The following is a 21,365-nucleotide window of genomic DNA, read 5'->3' as shown; positions in this document are numbered from 1 at the left end:
AAGGAAGAAAGCAATAGCAATAGATGTGGCAATCCGGAATGAAAGAAATGTCAGGAAGAAAGAATGAGAAGCTGGAGAAATACCAGGGTTTGAAAGATCAGATAGATAGAATGTGGAAAGTTAAAGCCAGAGTAATCCCAGTGGTGATAGGAGCACTTGGAACTATGACAATAGACAGTAGGTGCAGGAGTAGGCCATTCGGCCCTTCTAGCCAGCACCGCCATTCACTGTGATCATGACTGATCATACACAATCAGTACCCCATTCCTGCCCTCTCCCCATATCCCTTGACCTGCCTATCGATGAGCTCTATCTAACTCACTCTTGAATGCATCCAGTGTCTTGGCCTCCACTGCCTTCTGGGGCAGAGCATTCTACATATCCACCACTCTCTGGGTGAAAAAGTTTTTCCGCATCTCTGTTCTAAATGCTCTACCCCTTATTCTTAATCTGTGGCCTCTAGTTCTGGACTCACCCATCAGCGGGAACATGCTTCCTGTCTCCAGCGTGTCCAATCCCTTAATAATCTTAAATGTTTCAATCAGATCCCCTCTCATCGTTCTAAATTCCAGTATATACAAGCCCAGTTGCTCCAATCTTTCAACATATGACAGTCCCGCCATTCCGGGAATTAACCTTGTGAACCTACGCTGCACCCCCTCAATAGCAAGAATGTCCTTCCTCAAATTTGGAGACCAAAACTGCACACAATACTCCAGGTGGGGTCTCACCAGGGCCCTGTACAGCTGCAGAAGGACTTCTTTACTCCTGTACTCAATTCCTCTTGTTATAAAAGCCAGCATGCCATTAGCTTTCTTCACTGCCTACTGTACCTGCATGCTTGCTTTCATTGACTGATGTACAAGAGCACCTAGATCTCGTTGTACTTCCCCTTTTCCTAACTTGACTCCATTTAGATAGTAATCTGCCTTCCTGTTCTTGCCACCAAAGTGGATAACCTCACATTTATCCACATTAAACTGCACCTGCCATACATTTGCCCACTCACCCAACCTGTCCAAGTCACCCTGCATTCTCATAACATCCTCCTGACATTTCATACTGCCACCCAGCTTTGTATCATCAGCAAATTTGCTAATGTTACTTGGACTGGGAAGGTGGCTCCAGCAGATTCTGGGAACAACATTTGAGATCTCGGTCCAGAAGAGCGCACCACTCGGAACAAGGATACTGACTCTCTCCCCCGATCCTGATCTTAATTCCGATCTTTCAAGGAAGTCTCACAAGTCGGTTTCCTCTAAACGAGATTGGTCAGGGTTCACTTGGATCATGCATCTATAGGGATCCCACCCTTGTTGCCAGATTGTCATAGGAATTTACTACTGCCAATTAGACTTGAACAAAGACAGCCTGGTACTCGGTTTAATTACTATATCCTACGATCATGGAGAGCCCAAGAAGAGACTGCTAAAACGAGGTCAGGCATGGTCTTTTATAGCTTAAAATACACATAGTTCAGCAGTTTTCAGAGGTCAAGAGTTCCTGCTTAGACCTAATCGACAAGGATCCAGATGCTTCTATACCTTACACAAAATTAGATAAAGGGTCCCAACATACATAGTCAGTTCCCCATTAATTATAAACCAAGCTCTTAGTCCTGTAGCCTTGAAGGGTGAGTGTTCCTCCATACATACAAAATTCATGTGTTACCAATTCTTACTACTTGTGTGCATTATCAGTTCATATTTCTACCAGAACTTATTGCTAATTAGTATGACCAGACAACCCTGTCTGCATCTTACCCTGCTATTCTCATGATTTTGTTAACCCTTAATTCTCAGGTTTAGTTTTCGCTCACAGAGTTGGACAAGACATTATTCAGTATCATGGGTGATCATGGTCTCTCATCTATCTTTAATATGAGATGTTCTAATAGAAACCTAGAAATCTTACAGCACAATACAAGCTAAACAGCCCACAATGCTATGCCGAACATGTACTTAGTTTAGAAATTACATATTTTTCATAGCTCTATTTTTTTAAGCATGTACCTATCCAAGAGTCTCTTAAAAGACCCTGTTGTATCCGCCTCTACTACAGTCACTGGCAACCTATTCCATATACTCACTGCTAAAATAATTAAAATATTTAACCCTGACATCTCCTCTGTACGTACTTCCAAGCACCTTAAAACTGTGCCCTCTCGTGTTAGCCATTTCAGCCCTGGGTAAAAGCCTCTGACTATCCACATGATCAATGCCTCTCATCATCTTATACACCTCTATCAGGTCACCTTTCATTCTCCGCCACTCCAAGGAGAAAAGGCTGAGTTCACTCAACCTATTCTCACAAGGCATATGCTCCTCAATAGACAACATCCTCGTAAATCTCCTCTGCACCCTTTCTGTGGTTTCCACATCCTTCCAATAGTGAGGTGACCAGAACTGAGCACAGTACTCCAAGTGGTGTCTGACCAGGGTCCTGTAAGCTGTAACAATACCTCTTGGCTCTTGAACTCAATCCCGTGGTTGATGAAGGCCAATATACCGTATGCCTTATTAACCATACAGTCAACCTGCGCAGTCTCTTTGAGTCTTCTATGGTCTTGGACCCCAAGATCCCTCTGATCTTCCACACTGCCAAGAGTAATCCTCCACGCTTCAAGAGTAAGCTTTTCAAAATGTTTGCCTGGCCATCCCTTAATGTAACTCATAAATGTTACGTGCTCTTACTTGCAACTTTTCCTTCCATCAATTTTCCAGAAACTGCAAGATGTTTGAGCTTCCCTTTCCTCAGTACATGTCTTAGAAATTCCAGCTGCCATTTCCTGATTGATGATATCAACTCTCTTAATCTGGCTTTTTGCAACACTTACTCATTTGTAACTCTGTCCTTCCATGATATTTTCATCACTATTCTCAAAAACCAAATTTCTGCAGCTTCAAGTCTACCCTCAGTTTGCTTCTGTATGTTATTGGTGATGTCCAATTTGGGTTATTGTGTGCGGTTTTGGTCACCTACTTACAGGAAAAATGTCAGTCAAATCAAAAGAGTGTAGAGAAAATTTACAAGGATTTTGTCAGTTGAGGTCCTGTGTTTTCGGGAAAGGTTGAGCAGGTTGGGACGTTATTCCCCACAGTGTAGAAGAATGAGAAAGATTTGATTGAGGTATACAAAATTATAATGGGTATGGATAATTCATAAGACTTAGCAGCAATTAGATCATTCAGCCCATCGAGTCCACTTCATCATTTCATCATGGCTGATCCCGGATCCTATTCAACCCCATACACCTGCCCTCTCACCTTGATGTCCTGTCCAATTAGGAATCTATCAACTCCTACTTTAAATATACCCACAAACTTGGCCTCCACCACAGTCTGTGGCAGAGCATTCCACAGATTCACCACTAGCTAAAAAAAATTCCTCCTTACTGTAGTTAGGGGGTCAGACAGGCGATTCTGTGGATGCAGGAAGGAAACTCGGATGGTAGTTTGCCTCCCAGGTGCCAGGGTCTGGGATGCTTCAGATCACATTCAAGATATCCTGTGGTGGGCAGGAGAACAGGTTTTGTTATATATTGGTACCAATGACATAGGTAGGAAAAGGGAAGAGGTGCTGAACAAAGACTACAGGGAGTTAAGAAGGAAGTTGAGAGAAGCAGGACCACAAAGATAGTAATCTCAGGATTGCTGCCTGTGCCAAGTGACAGTGAGAATAGGAATAGGATGAGGTTGAAGATAAATGCATGGCTGAGGGATTGGAATAGGGGACAGGGATTCAGATTTCTAGATCATTGAGACCTACCTCTTTTGCAGCAGGTATGACCTGTACAAAAAGGACAGGTTGCAGTTTAATCCCGGGGGAACAACATCCTAGCAGGGAATTTTGCTGAGGCTATTGCGGAGAGTTTAAACCAGGATTGTTGGGTGGGAACTGAACTGAAGAGACTGGGGAAGAGGAGGTTGGCTCTCAAATAGAGAAAGCTTGTAGACAGTGCGAGAGGGAGGATAGGCAGGTGACAGAGAAGAGAAGCGCTCAGACTGAAGGTTTGAGATGTGTCTATTTTAACACAAGGAGTATTGTGAACAAAGCGGATGAGCTTAAGAGTGTGGATCAGTACTTGGAGCTATGATGTGGTGGCCATTACAGAGACTTGGATGGCTCGGACAGGAATGGTTACTTCAAGTGCCGGGTTTTAGATATTTCAGAAAAGACAGGGAGGGACGCAAAAGAGGTGGGGGCATGGCACTGTTGATCAGAGATAGTATCATGGCTGCAGAAAAGGTGGATGCCATGGAGGGATTGTCTACGGAGTCTCTGTGGGTAGAGGTTAGGAACAGGAAGGGGTCAATAACTTTACTGGGTGTTTTTTATAGGCCGCCCAATAGTAACAGGGATATCGAGGAGCAGATAGGGAAACAGATCCTGGAAAACTGTAATAATAAGAGTTGTCGTGATGGGAGATTTTAATTTCCCAAATATTGATTGGCATCGCCCTAGAGCAAGGGGTTTAGATGGAGTGGAGTTTGTTAGGAGTGCTCAGGAAGGTTTCTTGACACAATATTTAGATAAGCTGACAAGAGGAGAGGCTGTACTTGATTTGGTACTGGGAAATGATCCTGGTCAGATGTCAGATCTATCAGTGGGAGAGCATTTTGGAGATATTGATCATAATTCTATCTTCTTTACAATACCAATGGAGATAGATAGGAACAGACAAGTTAGGACGTGTTTAATTGGAGTAAGGGGAATTAGGAGGTTCTCAGGCAGGGAATTGAATTGAATTTCTGTTTATTGTCATTTAGAAACCACAAATGCAATGCATTTAAAAAATGAGACAACGTTCCTTCAGAATGATATCACAAAAGCACATGACAAAACAGACTACACCAGAAAATCCACATAACGTTTGGCAATCCCCAATCCAGAGTCTGGAGAGGCTGCTACGTATTAATATCGCGCTACCATCTTATCGCGTTGTCTGGAAAGGAGCTCCAAATCCACCAGACATAACAAGACTACTCAGATACACCGAGTCAAGAGACTAACTCTACCACCCAACAAACCAAAAACTAAAGCTAAGAGCTACACAAAACACTATAGTTACATATAGTTATAGTTAACATATAGTTACAACAGTGCAGACAATACCATAATTGATAAAAAAAAACCAGACCATGGACACAGTAAAAAAAAATAGTCCAAAGATGTTAAAAGACTGTAAGTTTGAAAGAAACCACCACACAGTTTCCACAAGTTCTCAGAGTCCTGACAGACTCGTCATCCCACGCTGGCGGCAGAAGGGAATACCCCTGCTATGGACTTCCAATGTGCCTCCGGACTCAGTCTCGCAAACGCAGCATACAATGAAAGCTCCGTCAGACCCAGCCTCACAGACGCAGCACACATTGAAAGTGCCCCAACTGCAGCAGACTCCGAGTCCGTCGAGCCTCTGACTATCCTCTCCGGCACAGCCTCCCCGAGCACCATCCTCTGCCTAGCACATTAAGACACCCCCACCAGCGGCCACTGGTAATGTGACCCCAAAGACTGGTGGCCTGTTCTTCTCAGCAGATACCTGGGCCTCAGCAGCAGCAGCAATGAAGAAGGCCTTCCTGGAGATTTCCAGATGTTCCTCCGTGCTCCCACGTCCGTTTTTCATCAGATTAGGATTGTGCACGGCACCCCGCTTAACAAATAACAGACATCAGCTCCGGAGTGGCCGCTGCAAGCTGCGTCGCACCACCATCTTGGATACAGATGGAAGCTTAAATTGGAAACAGATGTTTTCAGGGAAAAGTACGGAAGAAATGTGGCAAATGTTCAGGGGATAATTGTGTGGAGTTCTGCATAGATACGTTCCAATGAGACAGGGAAGCTGTGATAGGTTGATGACACAAAGGTTGGAGCTATTGTGGATAGTGTGGAGGGCTGTCAGAGGTTACAGTGGGGCATTGATAAGATGCAAAACTGGGCTGAGAAGTGGCAGATGGAGTTCATCCCAGATAAGTGTGAAGTGGTTCATTTTGGTATGTCAAATATGATGGCAAAATATAGTATTAATGGTAAGACTCTTGGCAGTGTGGAGGATCAGAGGGATCTTGGGGTCCGAGTCTATAGGATGCTCAAAGCAGCTATGCAGTTTGACTCTGTGGTTAAGAAGGCGTTCGGTGTATTGGCTTTCATCAATCGTGGAATTGAATTTAGGACCCAAGAGATAATTTTGCAGCTATACAGTATAGGACCCTGGTCAGACCCCACTTGGAGTACTGTGCTCAGTTCTGGTCCCCTTACTACAGGAAAGATGTGGAAGCCATAGAAAGGGTGCAGAGGAGATTTACAAGGATGTTGCTTGGATTGGGGAGCATGCCTTATGAGAATATGTTGAGTGAACTCGGCTTTTTCTCCTTGGAGTGACAGAGGTCGTGAGGTGACCTGATAGATGTGTATAAGATGATGAGAGGTCTTGATCGTGTGGATAGTCAGAGGCTTTTTCCCAGGGCTGAAATGGTTACCAGAAGAGGACACAGGTTTAAGATGCTGGGGAGTATGTATAGAGGAGATGACAGGGGTAAGTTTTTTTACTTAGAGAGTGGTGGGTGCGTGGAATGGGCTGCTGGCCATGGTGGTGGAGGCAAATATGATATGGCCTTTTAAGAGACTTTTGGATAGGTACATGGAGCTTAGTAAAATAGGTGGCTATAGGTAAGCCTAGTAATTTCTAAGGTAGGGACATGTTCGACGCAACTTTGCGGGCTGGAGGGCCTTTATTGTGCTGTAGGTTTTCTATGTTCCTGTTCAAAAAGGTTGCCCCTGAATTTTATGGCTCTACCCTTTAGTTCTGAATACTCCTTTTCCATTTCCAACTTTTCCATTTCCAACTTAACTAGTTCTTTTAACATTTGGAAGATTTCAATGAGATCTCAATGCCTTCTGCTTAATAGTTTAAATGCAAGCAGACTTTGTCTACTGAGGATTGGGGAGACTAGAACTAGAGGTCAAGGGTAAAGGTGGAAGAGTAAATGTTTAAGGGAAAATCAGGGGAAACTTCACTGTGGAATAAACTGCTTGCCCAAGTGATAGATACGGGTTCAATTTCAACATTTTAGAGAAATTTTGATAGGTACGTTGGTAGGTACAAAGTAACAAATACAGGACTGAGAGTGTTATACTTGAATGCATGCAGCATTAGGAATAAAATGGCTGATCTTGAAATTAGGCTACTGATTGGCAAGTACGACATTATGGCCATCTCTGAAACTTGGCTAAAGTATGGCTGCCATTGGGAGCTAATGTCCAAGGATATATGGTGTATCGGAAGGATAGGTTAGTAGGCGGGGGGGGGGGGCGGTGGTTTGGCTCGGTGTATAAGAAACAATATTAAATCATTAGAAAGAGATGACATTAGGATTGGAAGGTGTAGAATCTCTATGGGTTGAGTTCAGAAATGGCAAGGGTAAAAGGAACCTAATGGCAATTGTATACAGGCCTCCAAGCAGCAGCTGGGATGTGGATTATAATTTACAGCAGGAGATAGAAAAGGCGTGTCAGAAAGGCAATGTCATGATAATCGTGGGGATTTTAACATGAAAGTGGATTGGGAAATCCAGGTTGTACTGGACATCAAGAAAGAGAATTTGTGGAATATCTAAGGGATGGCTTTTTTAGAACAGCTTGTTGTTGAGCCCACTGGGGGATCAGCTGTGCTGGATTGGGTGTTGTGCAATGATCCTGAGGTGATAAAAGAGCTTAAGGTTAAAGAGCTGTAGTGATTGCAATATGATCGAATTCACTGAAATTTGTGAGGGGATAAAAATAAAATTCAATGTGTCGGTAGTTCAGTGGAATAAAGGAAATTACAATGGCATGAGAGGGGAGGTGGCTGAAGCTGACTGAAAAGGGACAGTTGCAGGAAGGACAGCGGAGTAGCAATGGCTGGAGTTTCTGCGAAAAATGAGGGAAGTGCAAGACAGATATATTCCAAATAAGAAGAAATTTTCAAGGGGAAGGACACCACTGTGGCTGACAAGTGAAGTCAGAACCAAAGTAAAAGCAAAAGAGAGGGAATACAAGGAAGCCAGAGCTAGTGGGAAGATAGAGGATTGGGAAGCTTTTAAAAACTTGCAGAAGGAAACGAGCAAGGTCATTAGGAAAGAAAGGAAGCTGGCGGTTAATATCAATGCTAAAAGGGTAAAAGAGAGTCGAGGCTAATATCAATGCTAAAAGGGTAAAAGAGAGTCGAGGGTAGATATAGGACCAATAGAAAATGACACTGGAGATATCGTAATGAGAGATGGAGAGATGACAAGAGGAACTGAATGCGTAGTTTGCATCAGTCTTCACAGTGGAAGATGTCTGCCGTATACTGGACATTCAAGGTTGTCAGGGAAATGAAGTTTGTGCAATGAAAATTACGACTGAGAAGGTGCTCAGGAGCTTAATGGTCTGAGGGTGGATAAATCTCCTGTACCTGATAGAATGCACCCTCAGGTTCTGAAGGAAGTAGCTGGAGAGACTGCGGAGGCATTAACAATGATCTTTCAAGAATTGATTTTACTGGATGACTGGAAAATTGCAAATGTTACTCCACTATTTAAGAAGGGTGGGAGACAGCAGAAAGGAAACTATAGACTTGAAGAACGTCCATTTGGAACAGAAATGCGGAGAAATTACTTTAGAAAGTGCAAAAAACATAAATAATATGTGTTAAAAAAAAGTGAGGTAGTGTGGTAAATCTTTGGAATTTTTTGCCATGAGCATTTGTGGAGGCAAAGTCATTGGGTGCATTTAAGGCAGCGATAGCTCGGTTCTTGATTAGCCAGGGCATCAAAGGGTATGAGGTGAAAGCAGGGGAGTGGAGATGACTGGAAGAATTGGATCAACCATTATTGAGTGGTGGAGCAGACTTTATGGGCTGAATGGTCTACTTCTGCTCCTATATCTTATGGTCTTATGGGTGGGAGGAGTATGGAAGGCTTTGGTCCCTTTGCAGGTCGATGGATCTAGGCAGATTAATAGTTCAGCATGGAATAGATGGACTGAAGGGCCTTTTTCTGTGCTGTAGTGTTCTATGAATCTCTGATTTCTTTTTCTGAGCACTCACACTCCCCCAGCACATCATTCAATTTTGTTTCCTTTGCCAACCTTGTTGTATCCACTTATGATACAAAGAGTACATCACGTGAGTGTCCTCTCCACTCTTCCAACTCATTCCATTTGCCAGCCCTTTCTACTTGAATGTCCTACCTTCTTTATTTAGTAAATTCCATCATCTGCTGCCCCTTGTCTCCACTTTTTGCCTTATAGCTTCTGTCTCCCTTCCCTCCCATCTGGCACTGTCTGCCCTTTTCTTGCTTCTCCTTGCCTGTTTCTGTCCATCACAGCATGTGGTGTCTCTATTTTTTGCTCTCATGAAGTGCATTCTGTCCTGAGTGTTGCTTCATTGTTTCTTCAACAATGTTAGGGCTTTATTCATATGTTTGACAATGGCATTGTTAGTTGTAATCCAAATCTGAGTACCCCAGATTGTTGAAGAGATTTCAAGTGTTGACCAGGCCTGGACTGGTTTTGATCTGAAGTCTGTGGTGTTGATGGAGCTGATGATGTTCAATCCATATGCAGCAATACCTTTCTATTGGCAGACACTGGATGAATTACTGTAACTTCTGTTTTTCTTGGCAGATACTGGATGTATAACTATTTCACAGTATATCTTGTTGGATCCTATTCTAATGTTCTTTATTCTGGGAGCTGTCCTGTGCATGCTGAAGTTCAATGCCATGAAGGGCAGGTAAGTATAAATCATTCATAAGTCTGATGAAGTGCATGCTAATTATGCCACATAGGGTCTTTACCATACAAAAAAATAGTTTTTGCTTGATATCTTTTAACTAAACAAGGTACCTTTCATCCAATCAGCCAACACATTCAGCATCAAGCAAGAGATAATCTGCTGATGTTGGAAATCTAAGCAACACACACAAAATGCTGGAGGGACTCAGCAGGCCAGACAGCATCTACGGAAAAAGTCCTGCCAAATGTTCTCAACTTGAAACATCGACTGCAGTTTTCCATAGATGCTGCATGACCTGCTGAGTTCTTCCAGCATTTTCTGTGTGTTGCAATACATTCAGCATATCAATTTTCGTAATTTACACCAGCTACAATATGGTCCCATCACCTCTCCAAGGGTCCCTGGTCTGTTCATCCCTCTCTACACCCTGGCATTTTTCCTTCAATGGTAGCCGGTGCTATACCTGTCCTTACACTTCCTCCCTCATCAACATCCAGGGTCTTAAACTGCCCTTCCTGGAGACTCTGTGTAAGATCATGCCATACTTGAGTCTTAAGAATATAGCGTAGCAGAGAAAATACAATGCGTGTAAACAAATTACATGAGATTAGCTTGGTATGCGAAGGATATGTTAGGTATGTGAAGGCCTTTGACAAGGTACTACACGAGTCCACTAAATAAGTTCTGCTCGTGGTGTTCGAGGTAAGATGCTCAAATTGATGGAAGATTTGCTGTCTGGCAGAAGGCAGAGAGTGAGGATAAAGATGTTCTTTTTAGTATTGCTGCCAGGGCCCGATGATGGGATCACAGCTTTAGAAAGAGGTGTTATAGGGTTAATAGACAATAGGTGCAGAAGTAGACCATTCGGCCCTTCGAGTCTGCACCGCCATTCTGAGATCATGGCTGATCATCTACTATCAATACACGGTTCCTGCCTTGTCTCCATATCCCTTGATTCCCCTATCCATAAGATACCTATCTAGCTCCTTCTTGAAAGCATCCAGAGAATTGGCCTCCACTGCCTTCTGAGGCAGTGCATTCCAGACCCCCACAACTCTCTGGGAGTTTTTCCTTAACTCTGTCCTAAATGACCTACCCCTTATTCTCAAACCATGCCCTCTGGTACTGGACTCTCCCAGCATCTGGAACATATTTCCTGCCTCTATCTTGTCCAATCCCTTAATAATCTTATACGTTGCAATCAGGTCCCCTCTCAATCTCCGTAATTCCAGCGTGTACAAGCCCAGTCTCTCTAACCTCTCTGCGTAAGACAGTCCGGACATCCCAGGAATTAACCTCGTGAATCTACGCTGCACTTCCTCTATAGCCAGGATGTCCTTCCTGAACCCTGGAGAGCAAAACTGTACACAATACTCCAGGTGTTGTCTCACCAGGGCCCTTTACAAATGCAAAAGGATTTCCTTGCTCTTGTACTCAATTCCCTTTGTAATAAAGGCCAACATTCCATTAGCCTTCTTCACTGCCTGCTGCACTTGCTCATTCACCTTCAGTGACTGATGAACAAGGACTCCTAGATCTCTTTGTATTTCTCCCTTACCCAACTCTACACCATTCAGATAATAATCTGCCTTCCTCTTCTTACTCCCAAAGTGGATAACCTCACACTTATTCACATTAAACATCATCTGCCAAGTATCTGCCCACTCACTCAGCCTATCCAAGTCACCCTGAATTCTCCTAACATCCACACTGCCACCCAGCTTAGTATCATCAGCAAACTTGCTGAAGTTATTCTCAATGCCTTCATCTAAATCGTTGATGTAAATCGTAAACAGCTGTGGTCCCAATACCGAGCTCTGTGGCACCACACTAGTCACCACTTGCCATTCCAAGAAACACCCATTCACCGTTACCCTTTGCTTTCTATCCACCAACCAGTTTTCTATCCATGTCAATATCTTCCCCCCCCAGTGCCATGAGCTCTGATTTTACCCACCAATCTCCTGTGTGGGACCTTATCAAATGCCTTCTGAAAATCAAGGTACACTACATCCACTGGATCTTCCTTGTCTAACTTCCTGGTTACATCCTCGAAAAACTCCAATAGTTTAGTCAAGCATGATTTGCCCTTGGTAAATCCATGCTGGCTCGGCCCAATCCTATCACTGCTATCTAGATATGTCACTATTTCATCTTTAATAATGGACTCTTCATCTTCCCCACTACTGATGTTAGGCTGACAGGACGATAGTTCTCTGTTTTCTCCCTTCCTCCTTTCTTAAAAAGTGGGATAACATTAGCCATTCTCCAATCCTCAGGAACTGATCCTGAATCTAAGGAACATTGGAAGATGATTACCAATGCATCCGCAATTTCCAGGGCCACCTCCTTTAGTACCCTAGGATGCAGACCATCTGGATCTGGGGTCTGCATCCCATCAGTCCCATCAGTCCCATCAGTCTACTCATCACCGTTTCCTTCCTAATGTCAATCTGTTTCATTTATTCTGTTACCCTATGTCCTTGGCCCATCCATACATCTGGGAGATTGCTTGTGTATTCCCTAGTGAAGACAGATCTAAAGTACTTAATAAATTCTTCTGCCATTTCTCTGTTTCCCATAACAGTTTCACCCAATTCATTCTTCAAGGGCCCAACAATGTTCTGAACTATCTTCTTTCTCTTCACATACCTAAAAAAGCTTTTGTTATCCTCCTTTATATTCCTGGCTAGCTTGCGTTCGCACCTAATTTTTTCTCCCCGTATTGCCTTTTTAGTTAAGTTCTGTTGTTCCTTAAAAATTTCCCAATCATCTGTCTTCCCACTCACCTTAGCTCTGTCATACTTTTTTTTTAATGCTATGCAATCTCTGACTTCTTTTGTCAACCACTGTGGCCCCTTTCCCCCCTTTGAATCCTTCCTTCTCTGGGGGATGAACTGATTTTGCACCTTGTGCATTATTCCCAAGAATACCTGCTATTGCTGTTCCACTGTCTTTTCTGCTAGGATATCTGTCCAGTTAACTTTGGCCAGCTCCTCCCTCATGGCTCCATAGTCTCCCCTGTTCAACTGGAACAGTGACACCTCCGATCTTCCCTAATCCTTCTCAAATTACAGATAAAAACATCATGTTATGGTCACTACCTCCTAATGGCTCCTTTACTTCAAGATCGCTTATCAAATCCTGTTCATTCCACAAGACTAAATCCAGAATAACCTTGTCCCTGGTCGGGTCTCGTACAAGCTGTTCCAAGAATGCATCCCATAGGCACTCTACAAACTCTCTATCCTGGGGTCCAGCACCAACCTGATTCTCCCAGTTCACCTGCATGTTGAAATCCCCCATAACTACTACGACATAACCTTTGCCACATGCCAATGTTAACTCCCTATTCAACTTGCACCCAATATCCATGCTACTGTTTGGTGGCCTGTAGACAACACCCATTAGGGTCTTTTTGTCCTTACTGTTCCTCAGTTCTATCCACACACACTGTACTTCTCCTGATCCTATGTACCCCCCTTGCAAAGGACTGAATCTCATTCCTCACCAACAGGGCCACCCCACCCCCTCTGCCTACATTTCTGTCCCTACGATAGCACGTATACCCTTGTACATACATTTCCCAGGTCTGATCTCCCTGCAGCCATGTCTCCGTTATCCCAACAACATCATAGTTACCCATTCGCACCTGAGCTTCAAGCTTATCTGCCTTATTTCTGACACTTCGTGCATTCAGATATAGAATTTTTAGCTCATTTCTCCTCTCTCTGTTTAAATCGCTGCCTATTATGCTTAACCCAGCTCCCCGAACTCCCATTGGGCTATACGCCTCTTGAATTTTGTTGTCCTTCCTAAATTTACTTATTCTTTCTGCACATTTAACTCCATGTTCCGTCAGACCATCCCTCTGTACATGTGTCCTCCTTATCACTTGTTCCGCCTCACCTTTCTTTACTACACACTTAATATTCCAGAACCATGTAGTCCCCTCCTGTCCTTTATTCTTCATCTTGCTATCCTCTCTCGCATTCTGGATCCCTGCCCCCTGCAAATTTAGTTTAAACCCCCCCCGAGAAGCACTAGCAAACTTTCCTGCAAGAATGTTAGTACTGCTCCAGTTCAGGTGTAAACCGTCCCGTCGGAACAGATCCCACCTTCCCTGGAACAAAGCCCAATTATCTAAAAACCTGAAGCCCTCCCTCCTGCACCATCCTCTCAGCCACGTATTATTCTGTATAATCTTTCTGTTCCTTGCCTCACTCGCATGTGGCACAGGTAGCAATCCTGAGATTGCTACCCTGGAGGTCCTGCCCTTCAGCTTCGCACCTAACTCCCTGAACTCACTACGCAGGACCCCCTCACTCATCCTACCCACGTTGTTGGTCCCTACATGGACCACAACATCTGGGTTCTTGCCCTCCCTCTCCAGAATAACCTGCACCTGATCTGAGATGTCCTGGACCCTGGCACCAGGGAGGCAACATACCATCTGAGACTCCCGATCTTCCCCACAAAATCTCCTATCTGCCCCCCCGACTATAGAATCCTATAGAATCCAAGGAAAAGTCTCAACATTACATCCTTGCTTTGATATTCTGGTCCTCTTGAAATTGAATGCTAACATTGCATTTGTCTTCCTCACTACAGATTCAACCTGCAAATTAACCTTTAGGGAATCCTGTACAAGGACTTGCACAAAATGCTGGAGGAACTCAGCAGGCTAGGAAGCATCTATGGAAGAAAGTACAGTTGGCATTTCAAGCCGAGATTTTCATCAGACCCTTGGTCCTGATGAAGGGCTTTGGCTGAAACGTCAAGTATACTCTTGTTCATAGATGCTGCCTGGCCTGCTGACTTCCAACATTTTGTGTGTGTGTGTTGCTTGGATTCACAACATCTGCAGTTTTTCTCTTGTTTGTGACAAGGACTTCCAAGTCTCTTTGCACCTCAGTTTTTTTGAATTTTCTCTCCATTTAGAAAATTGTGTACCCTTTTATTTCTTCTACAAAAGTATATGGCCATACACATCCTGACACTGTTTTCCACCTGCCATTTCTTTGCCCATTCTCTAAATCTGTCTAAATCCTTCTGAAGCCTCTTTACTTCCTCAAAACTACCTGCCCTCATCCTATCTTTGTATTGTCTACAAAATTTTCAGCAAAACCATCTATTCCATCATCCCGATCAATAAAATATATTGTAAAAAGAATCGGTCCCAACACATACCCCTGTGAAACACCATTACATCAGCAGCCAACCAGAAAAGGCTCCTTTTATTCATACTCTTTGCCTCCTGCCAGTCAGCTACTGTATCATCCATGCTAGAATCTTGTAGCTTGTTAAGCAGCCTCCTGTGTGGCACCTTGTCAAAGGCCTTTGAAAATACAACCGATTTTTCCTTTGTCTATCCTGCTTGTTATTTCTTCAAAGAATTTCAACAGATTTGTCAGGCAAGGTTTTCCCTTGCAACCACGCTGACTATGGCCTATTTTATCAAGTGCCTCCTAAAAGCCATATGCTTATCAATTGACTCCTCATCTTCCCAACCATTGAGGTCAGACTATCTGGAATATAATTTCCTGTCTTCTGCTTCTCTCCCTTCTTGAAGAGTGGAATGAAGTTTGTAATTTTCTAGTCTTTCAGAACCATTCCAGAATCTAGTAATTCTTGAAAGATCGTTACAAATGTCTCTCTCAGCCATCTCTTTCAGAAGGGAGGTATATACTGAGCCCCAAATAGTAAGACCATAAGACACAGGAGCAGAGTTAGGCCATTCAGCCCATCGAATTTGCTCCTATATTCCGTCATGGTTCATCCTGGATCCCACTCAACCCTATACACCTCCCTACTTGCCACATCCTTTGATGCCCTGACGATCAGGAAACAATCAACTTCTGCCTTAAATATACACATGAACTTGGCATCCTCCGCAGTCTGTGGCAGAGGATTCCACAGATTCACTAGTCTCTGGCTAAAAAAATTCCTCCTTACCTCTGTTCAAAAAGGTCACCTCTCCATTTTGAGGCTGTGCCTTCTAGTTCTGGATGCCCCCACCATAGGAAACATCCTCTTCACATCCACCCTGTCTAGTCCTTTCAACATTCTGTAGGTTTCGTGAGATCCCTCACGTTCTTCTAAATTCCAGTGAGTGCAGGTCCAAATGCTCCTCATAAGTTAACCCTTTCATTTTTGCAACCCCATTTAGTTTGAACCTTCTCCCTATTTAAATAATAGTGAGCACTATTGTTCCTTTTACCAAAATGCACTGTCATACATTTCTCAACACTGTATTCCATCTGCCACTTTCTTGCCCATTCTTCCAATTTTCCAAGATTTTTTTACCCTTGCAGTTTCTCAACTCCACCCACAAAGATTCAACATTCTCTGACCCCATGTCACTCAGAGATATAATTCCATCACTTACCAAGAGCCACACCACCAACTATGTCTTCCTGCCTGTCCCTTTGATACAAAGTATATCCTTTGATATTTATCTCCCAACTATGACCTTCTTTCAGCCATGACTCAGTGATGCTCACAACGTCATACCAACCAATTTCTAGTTGCGCCACGAGTTCATCCACCTTATTCCGAATGCCACGTGCATTTAAGTACAGCATCTTCAGTCTTGTGTTCTTTACCATTTTGAAATTTCCCTCTGTAGTACGATTTAACTCTGTTCTGTCTGCATTTGTACCCAGTCATTGGCTTGTTCTTCCTTACATTCATGTTACATCCATCATCTACCTGTATATGTACTGCCTCATCCTCAGCTCAGTCAAACTGGTTCCCATCCCCTGCCATGTTAGCTTAAACCACTCCCAACAGTTGCGCCATGAGTTCATCTACCTCGGGTCTAGTAAACCTGCCTGCAAGAATATTGGTCTCTTGGATTCAAGTACAACCCGTTTTTTTGTACTTGTCCCACCTGTCCCAGAAGAGGTCCCAATTATCCAGGAACCTGAACCACTGTTCCCTGCTCCAATTCTTCAGCCATGTATTTATCTGTCACCTCATTCTATTCTTATACTCACAGTAATCCATAGATTACTACCTTTGAAGTCCTGCTTCTCAGCATCCTTCCCAACTACTTGTATTTTTTTTAGGACCTCCACCTTTTTTCTACTGGTGTCGTTGGTACCAATATGTACCACAACTTCTGGCTGCTCATCCTCCCTTTTCAGGGTATTGTGGACATGTCCAGAAACATGGACCCTGGCACCTGGGAGGCAAACTATGATCTGTGTTTCCTTTTTGCATCCACAGAATTGCCTATCTGTCCCCCTAACTAGAGAGTCCCCGAATACTGCTGCTATCCTCTTAGGTACTGTACCCTTCTGAGCCACAGGGCCAAACTCAGTGCCAGAGGCATGGCCGCTGTTGCTTCCTCCAGGTAGGTCATTATACCTGGTTTTCTTAGACAGACCTGGGTTGCCAGACTTAAGTGCCACGGATCTATTCCTGTTGCAAAATTTGTGGATGATACAAAGATATGTGGAGGGGCAGTTTGTTTGAAATAAGAAATAGGAGCAGGAGTAGGCCATCTGACCCATCAAGCCAGCTCTGCCATTCAATAAGATCGTGGCTGATCTGGCCATGAACTCATCTCCACCTACCTACCTTTTCCCCATAACCTTTAATTCCCCTACTATGTAAAAATCTACCCAACCTTGTATTAAATATATTTACGAGGTAGCCTCCACTGCTTCATTGGACAGACAATTCGACAGATTCACCGCTCTCTGGGAAAAGTAGTTCCTCCTTATCTCCATCCTAAATCTACTCCCCTGAATCTTGAGGCTATTCCCCTAGTTCTAGTCTCACCTACCAGTGGAAACAACATTCCTGCCTCAATCTTATCTATCCCTTTCATAATTTTATGTGTTTCTATAAGATCTCCGTCTTCTGGATTTCAGCGAGTGCAGTCCCAGGTGACTCAATCTCTCCTCATAGTCTAACCTCCTTATCTCTGGAATCAACGTGGTGAACCTCTTCTGCACCAACTCCAAAGCCAGTATATCCTTCCTCAAGTAAGGAGACCAGAACTGCACGCAGTCTCACCAATATCCTGTTTCAGTTGCAGTATAATCTCCCTGTTCTTAAATTCAATTCCTCTAGCAATGAAGGCCAACAACCAATTTGCCTTCTTGATAGCCTGCTGCACCTGCAAACCAACCTTTTGTGATTCATGTACAAGCATTCACAAGTCCCTTTGCACAGCAGCATGCTGCAATTTTTTACCATTTAAATAATAATCTACAATTTTTCCTTCCAAAGTGGGTGAACTCTCATTTACCAAAATTGTATTCCTTCTGCCAGACCCTTGCCCACACACTTAACCTATCTATATCACTCTGCAGACTCACCGTATCTTCTGCAGAATTTGCTTTTACACTTGATTTAGTATCAACAGCAAACTTAAGATACATTATGCTTGGTTCCCTCTTCCAGACATTAATGTATATTGTGAACAGTTGCGGGCCCAGCACTGACCCCTGCAGCACAGTGTTCACCACTGATTGCAACCAGAGTAACACCCTTGTATCCCAGCTCTCTGCTTTCTATTAGTTAACCAATCCTCTATCCATGCTAATACATCACCCTCAACTCTGTGTAATCCTTAGGCTCGGCCAGCATGTGTTCATCTAGGGGAAGACAACTTCTGGTCCGCCAAACTGAGAAATCTCGTTTGTGTGGATGCTGCGTGACGTGTTGCCTGGTTACAGATCTTCATTGCAAAATATCAGACAGTACACCATATGAAATTAACTGATTGAACTTTAAGTCTTAATCTTGGATATAGGGTTAGTAAAGAAAATAAAAAGAAAAAGGGCCCGTTTTAAGAGAAAAGTCAAAAGTGCGTGTTGGAGCTCACAGATATTGCCATTCATCAACCATTGACCTCCTCCAAGCATGGTCGACCTTCGGACCCTCACTCCTGGTCCACTCCGTCCAGTGGTCTACCAGCTGTCTGCCCATGCGTCTTTCTTCTTCTCCTCTCGCAGACCAAAGACCATGAAAATCTCTCTTTCAGACTCACAAGAAACAACATGTCTCTCATTGGAGAGGCCCCCCCACATTCCAAGCCCTGTTATCTCCAGTCAAAACCCAAGTATTGCTGCTACAGAGAAACCATTACATTAGCAGTGAAACCTTACAGTGCGCTACATCTATGTATCCTTATCTAATAGATAAGTCTTTTATGCACCTTATTGAATGCTTTCTGGAAATCCAAGTAAATAACGTCCATCTGTTTTCCTCTATCCACTGTGCTCGTTATGTCCTCAAGGAACTCCAGTACGTTTGCCAAACAGGACCTGCCTTTGCTGAATCCATGCTGCATCTGCCTGATGAATCCATTTCTTTCCAGATGCCTCGCTATTTCTTCTTTAAAGATAGCTTCAAGCATTTTCCCAACTACAGATAATAAACTAACTGGCCTGGTTACCTGCCTTTTGCCTACATCCTTTTTTGAACAGAATCAGAATTGGGTTTATTATCGCCGGCATGTGACATACAATTTGTCACACAGTGGTGTGACATTCGCTGTCTTCCAATCCTTCAGGACCTGCCCAGAGTTCAGAGAATTTTGGTAAATTATCACCAAAGCCTCTACTATTACTTCTGCCATTTCTTTCAATACCCTTGGATGCATTCATCAGGTCCAGGGGACTTAACTGTTTTCAGGCCCACAAGTTTACTCAGCACTTCCTCTTTAGCGATAGCTACTGTATTGAGAACCTACCGCCCACTGAATCCATACATCTCTCTTTGGCATGTTAGACTTGTCCTCCACCATGAAGACCAACACAAAATAGTCTTCAAATCCTCTGCCATTTCCTCATTACCCAATATCAATTACCCCTTCTCCAGACACTAGACACTAGAATACTACAGCACAGTACAAGCCCTTCAGCCCTCGATGTTGTGCAAACCCATATATCCTTAAAAAAAGTACTAAGCCTACACTACCCCATAACCCTCTATTTTTCTTTTATCCATGTGCCTGTCCAAGAGGCTCTTAAATACCCCTAATGTTTTAGCCTCCACCACCATCCCTGGCAAGTCATTCCAGGCACCCACAACCCTTCTTGTAAAAAAAAACTTACCCTGATGTCTCTCCTCCCTTAACTTTGTATATATGCCCACTGGTGTCTGCTATTCATGCCCTGGGAAACAGGTACTGGCTATCCACCCTATCTATGCCTCTCATAATCTTGTAGACCTCTATCAAGTCCCCTCTCATCCTTCTATGCTCCAAGGAAAAAAGTCCCAGCTCTGCTAACTTTGCTTCATATGACTTGTTCTCCAATCCAGGCAACATCCTGGTAAATCTCCTCTGCACCCTCTCCGTAGCTTCTACATCCTTCCTATAATGAGGCGACCAGAACTAAACACAATACAGAACTGAACATTGTGGTCTCACCAGAGATTTGTAGAATTGCAACATGACCTCTCTACTCTTGAACTCAATCCCCCCATTAATGAAGCCCAGCATCCAATTAGCCTTCTTATCCTATCAACCTATGCAGTGACCTTGAGGGATGTACGGATTTGAACCCCAAGGTCCCTCTGTTCATCCACACTCTTAAGTAACCAACCATTAATCCTATACTCAGCCTTCTGGTTTGTCCTTCCAAAATGCATCACCTCACACTTATCCGGATTGAACTGCATCTGCCACTTTGCTGCCCAACTCTGCATCCTGTTTATATCCTCTTGTAACCTTCAACAATCTACAGCTCCATCCACAACTCCTCCAATCTTCATGTCATCTGCAAACTTACTCATGCATCCTTCTGCCTCTTCATCCAGGTCATTTATAAAAATGACAAAGAGCAGGGGTCCCAGGACAGATCCTTGCAGCACTCCACTAGTTGCTGACCTCCAGGCAGAATACTTTCCTTCCACTACTACCCTCTGCTTTCTTCCTGTAAGCCAATTTTTTATCCAAACAGCCAAGGTTCCACTGATCCTATGTCTCATGACTTTCTGGATGAGCCTCTCATGGGGGACCTAGTCAAATGCCTTGCTAAAGTCCATGTAGACCACATCTACTGCCCTACCCTCATCAATTTTTTTTTTGTTACCTCTTCAAAAAAACTCAATTAGGCTCGTGAGGCACGACTTTCTGTTCACAAAGCCATGTTGACTATCCTTCAGTAGACTGTACTTCTCCAAATGCTCATAGATCTTATTGTTAAGAATCCTTTCCAATAGTTTGCAGACCACCGATGTAAGAATCACTGGTCTGTAGTTCCCAGGATTCTCCCTATTAACTTTTTTAAAAAAAGGGAAGTACTTCTGCCATTCTCCAGTCCTCTGGCACCTCCCATGCAGCCAAAAAGGATTCAGATCATAGCTACTGCTCCAGCGATCTCTTCTCTCACTTCCCATAGCAACCTGGGGTATATCATGTCTGGCCCTGGGGACTTATCAATCCTGATGTTTTTAAGAAGATCCAACACTACTTCTTCCTTAATCTCCACATTGTCCAGCACACAGGCCTGTTTTATTTTGACCTCCCCCTGATCAAGGTCCTTTTCACTTGTGAATACTGAAGCAAAGTTTTCATTTAGGACCTCCCCAACCTCCTCTGCCTCCAGGCACATGTTACCCTCTTTATCCTTTAGCGGCCCCACCT

At 43.6% G+C, this 21,365-nt stretch overlaps 1 protein-coding gene across 8 annotated transcripts in view; it reads left to right on the top strand.

The window, feature by feature from the left end:
• The window catches only part of pomt2 (protein-O-mannosyltransferase 2), a 344,167-nt gene that overhangs the window by 127,756 nt on the left and 195,046 nt on the right, over positions 1 to 21,365 (top strand). For all 8 annotated transcript variants that reach the window (XR_009510880.1, XM_059962960.1, XM_059962973.1 and 5 more), the window contains one exon: positions 9,646 to 9,754. Coding sequence is in view for 7 of the 8 variants with exons in the window: in XM_059962960.1 (XP_059818943.1) it covers positions 9,646 to 9,754 (109 nt within the window). In the remaining variant the exon portion in view is untranslated. The remainder of the gene's footprint in view (positions 1 to 9,645; positions 9,755 to 21,365) is intronic.

This window comes from Hypanus sabinus, chromosome 2 (genome assembly GCF_030144855.1).
Source record: "Hypanus sabinus isolate sHypSab1 chromosome 2, sHypSab1.hap1, whole genome shotgun sequence".
Lineage (NCBI taxonomy): Eukaryota > Metazoa > Chordata > Chondrichthyes > Myliobatiformes > Dasyatidae > Hypanus > Hypanus sabinus.
The sequence above is the reverse complement of the archived record's forward strand: the minus strand, read 5'-3'. Positions and strand labels throughout refer to the sequence as shown.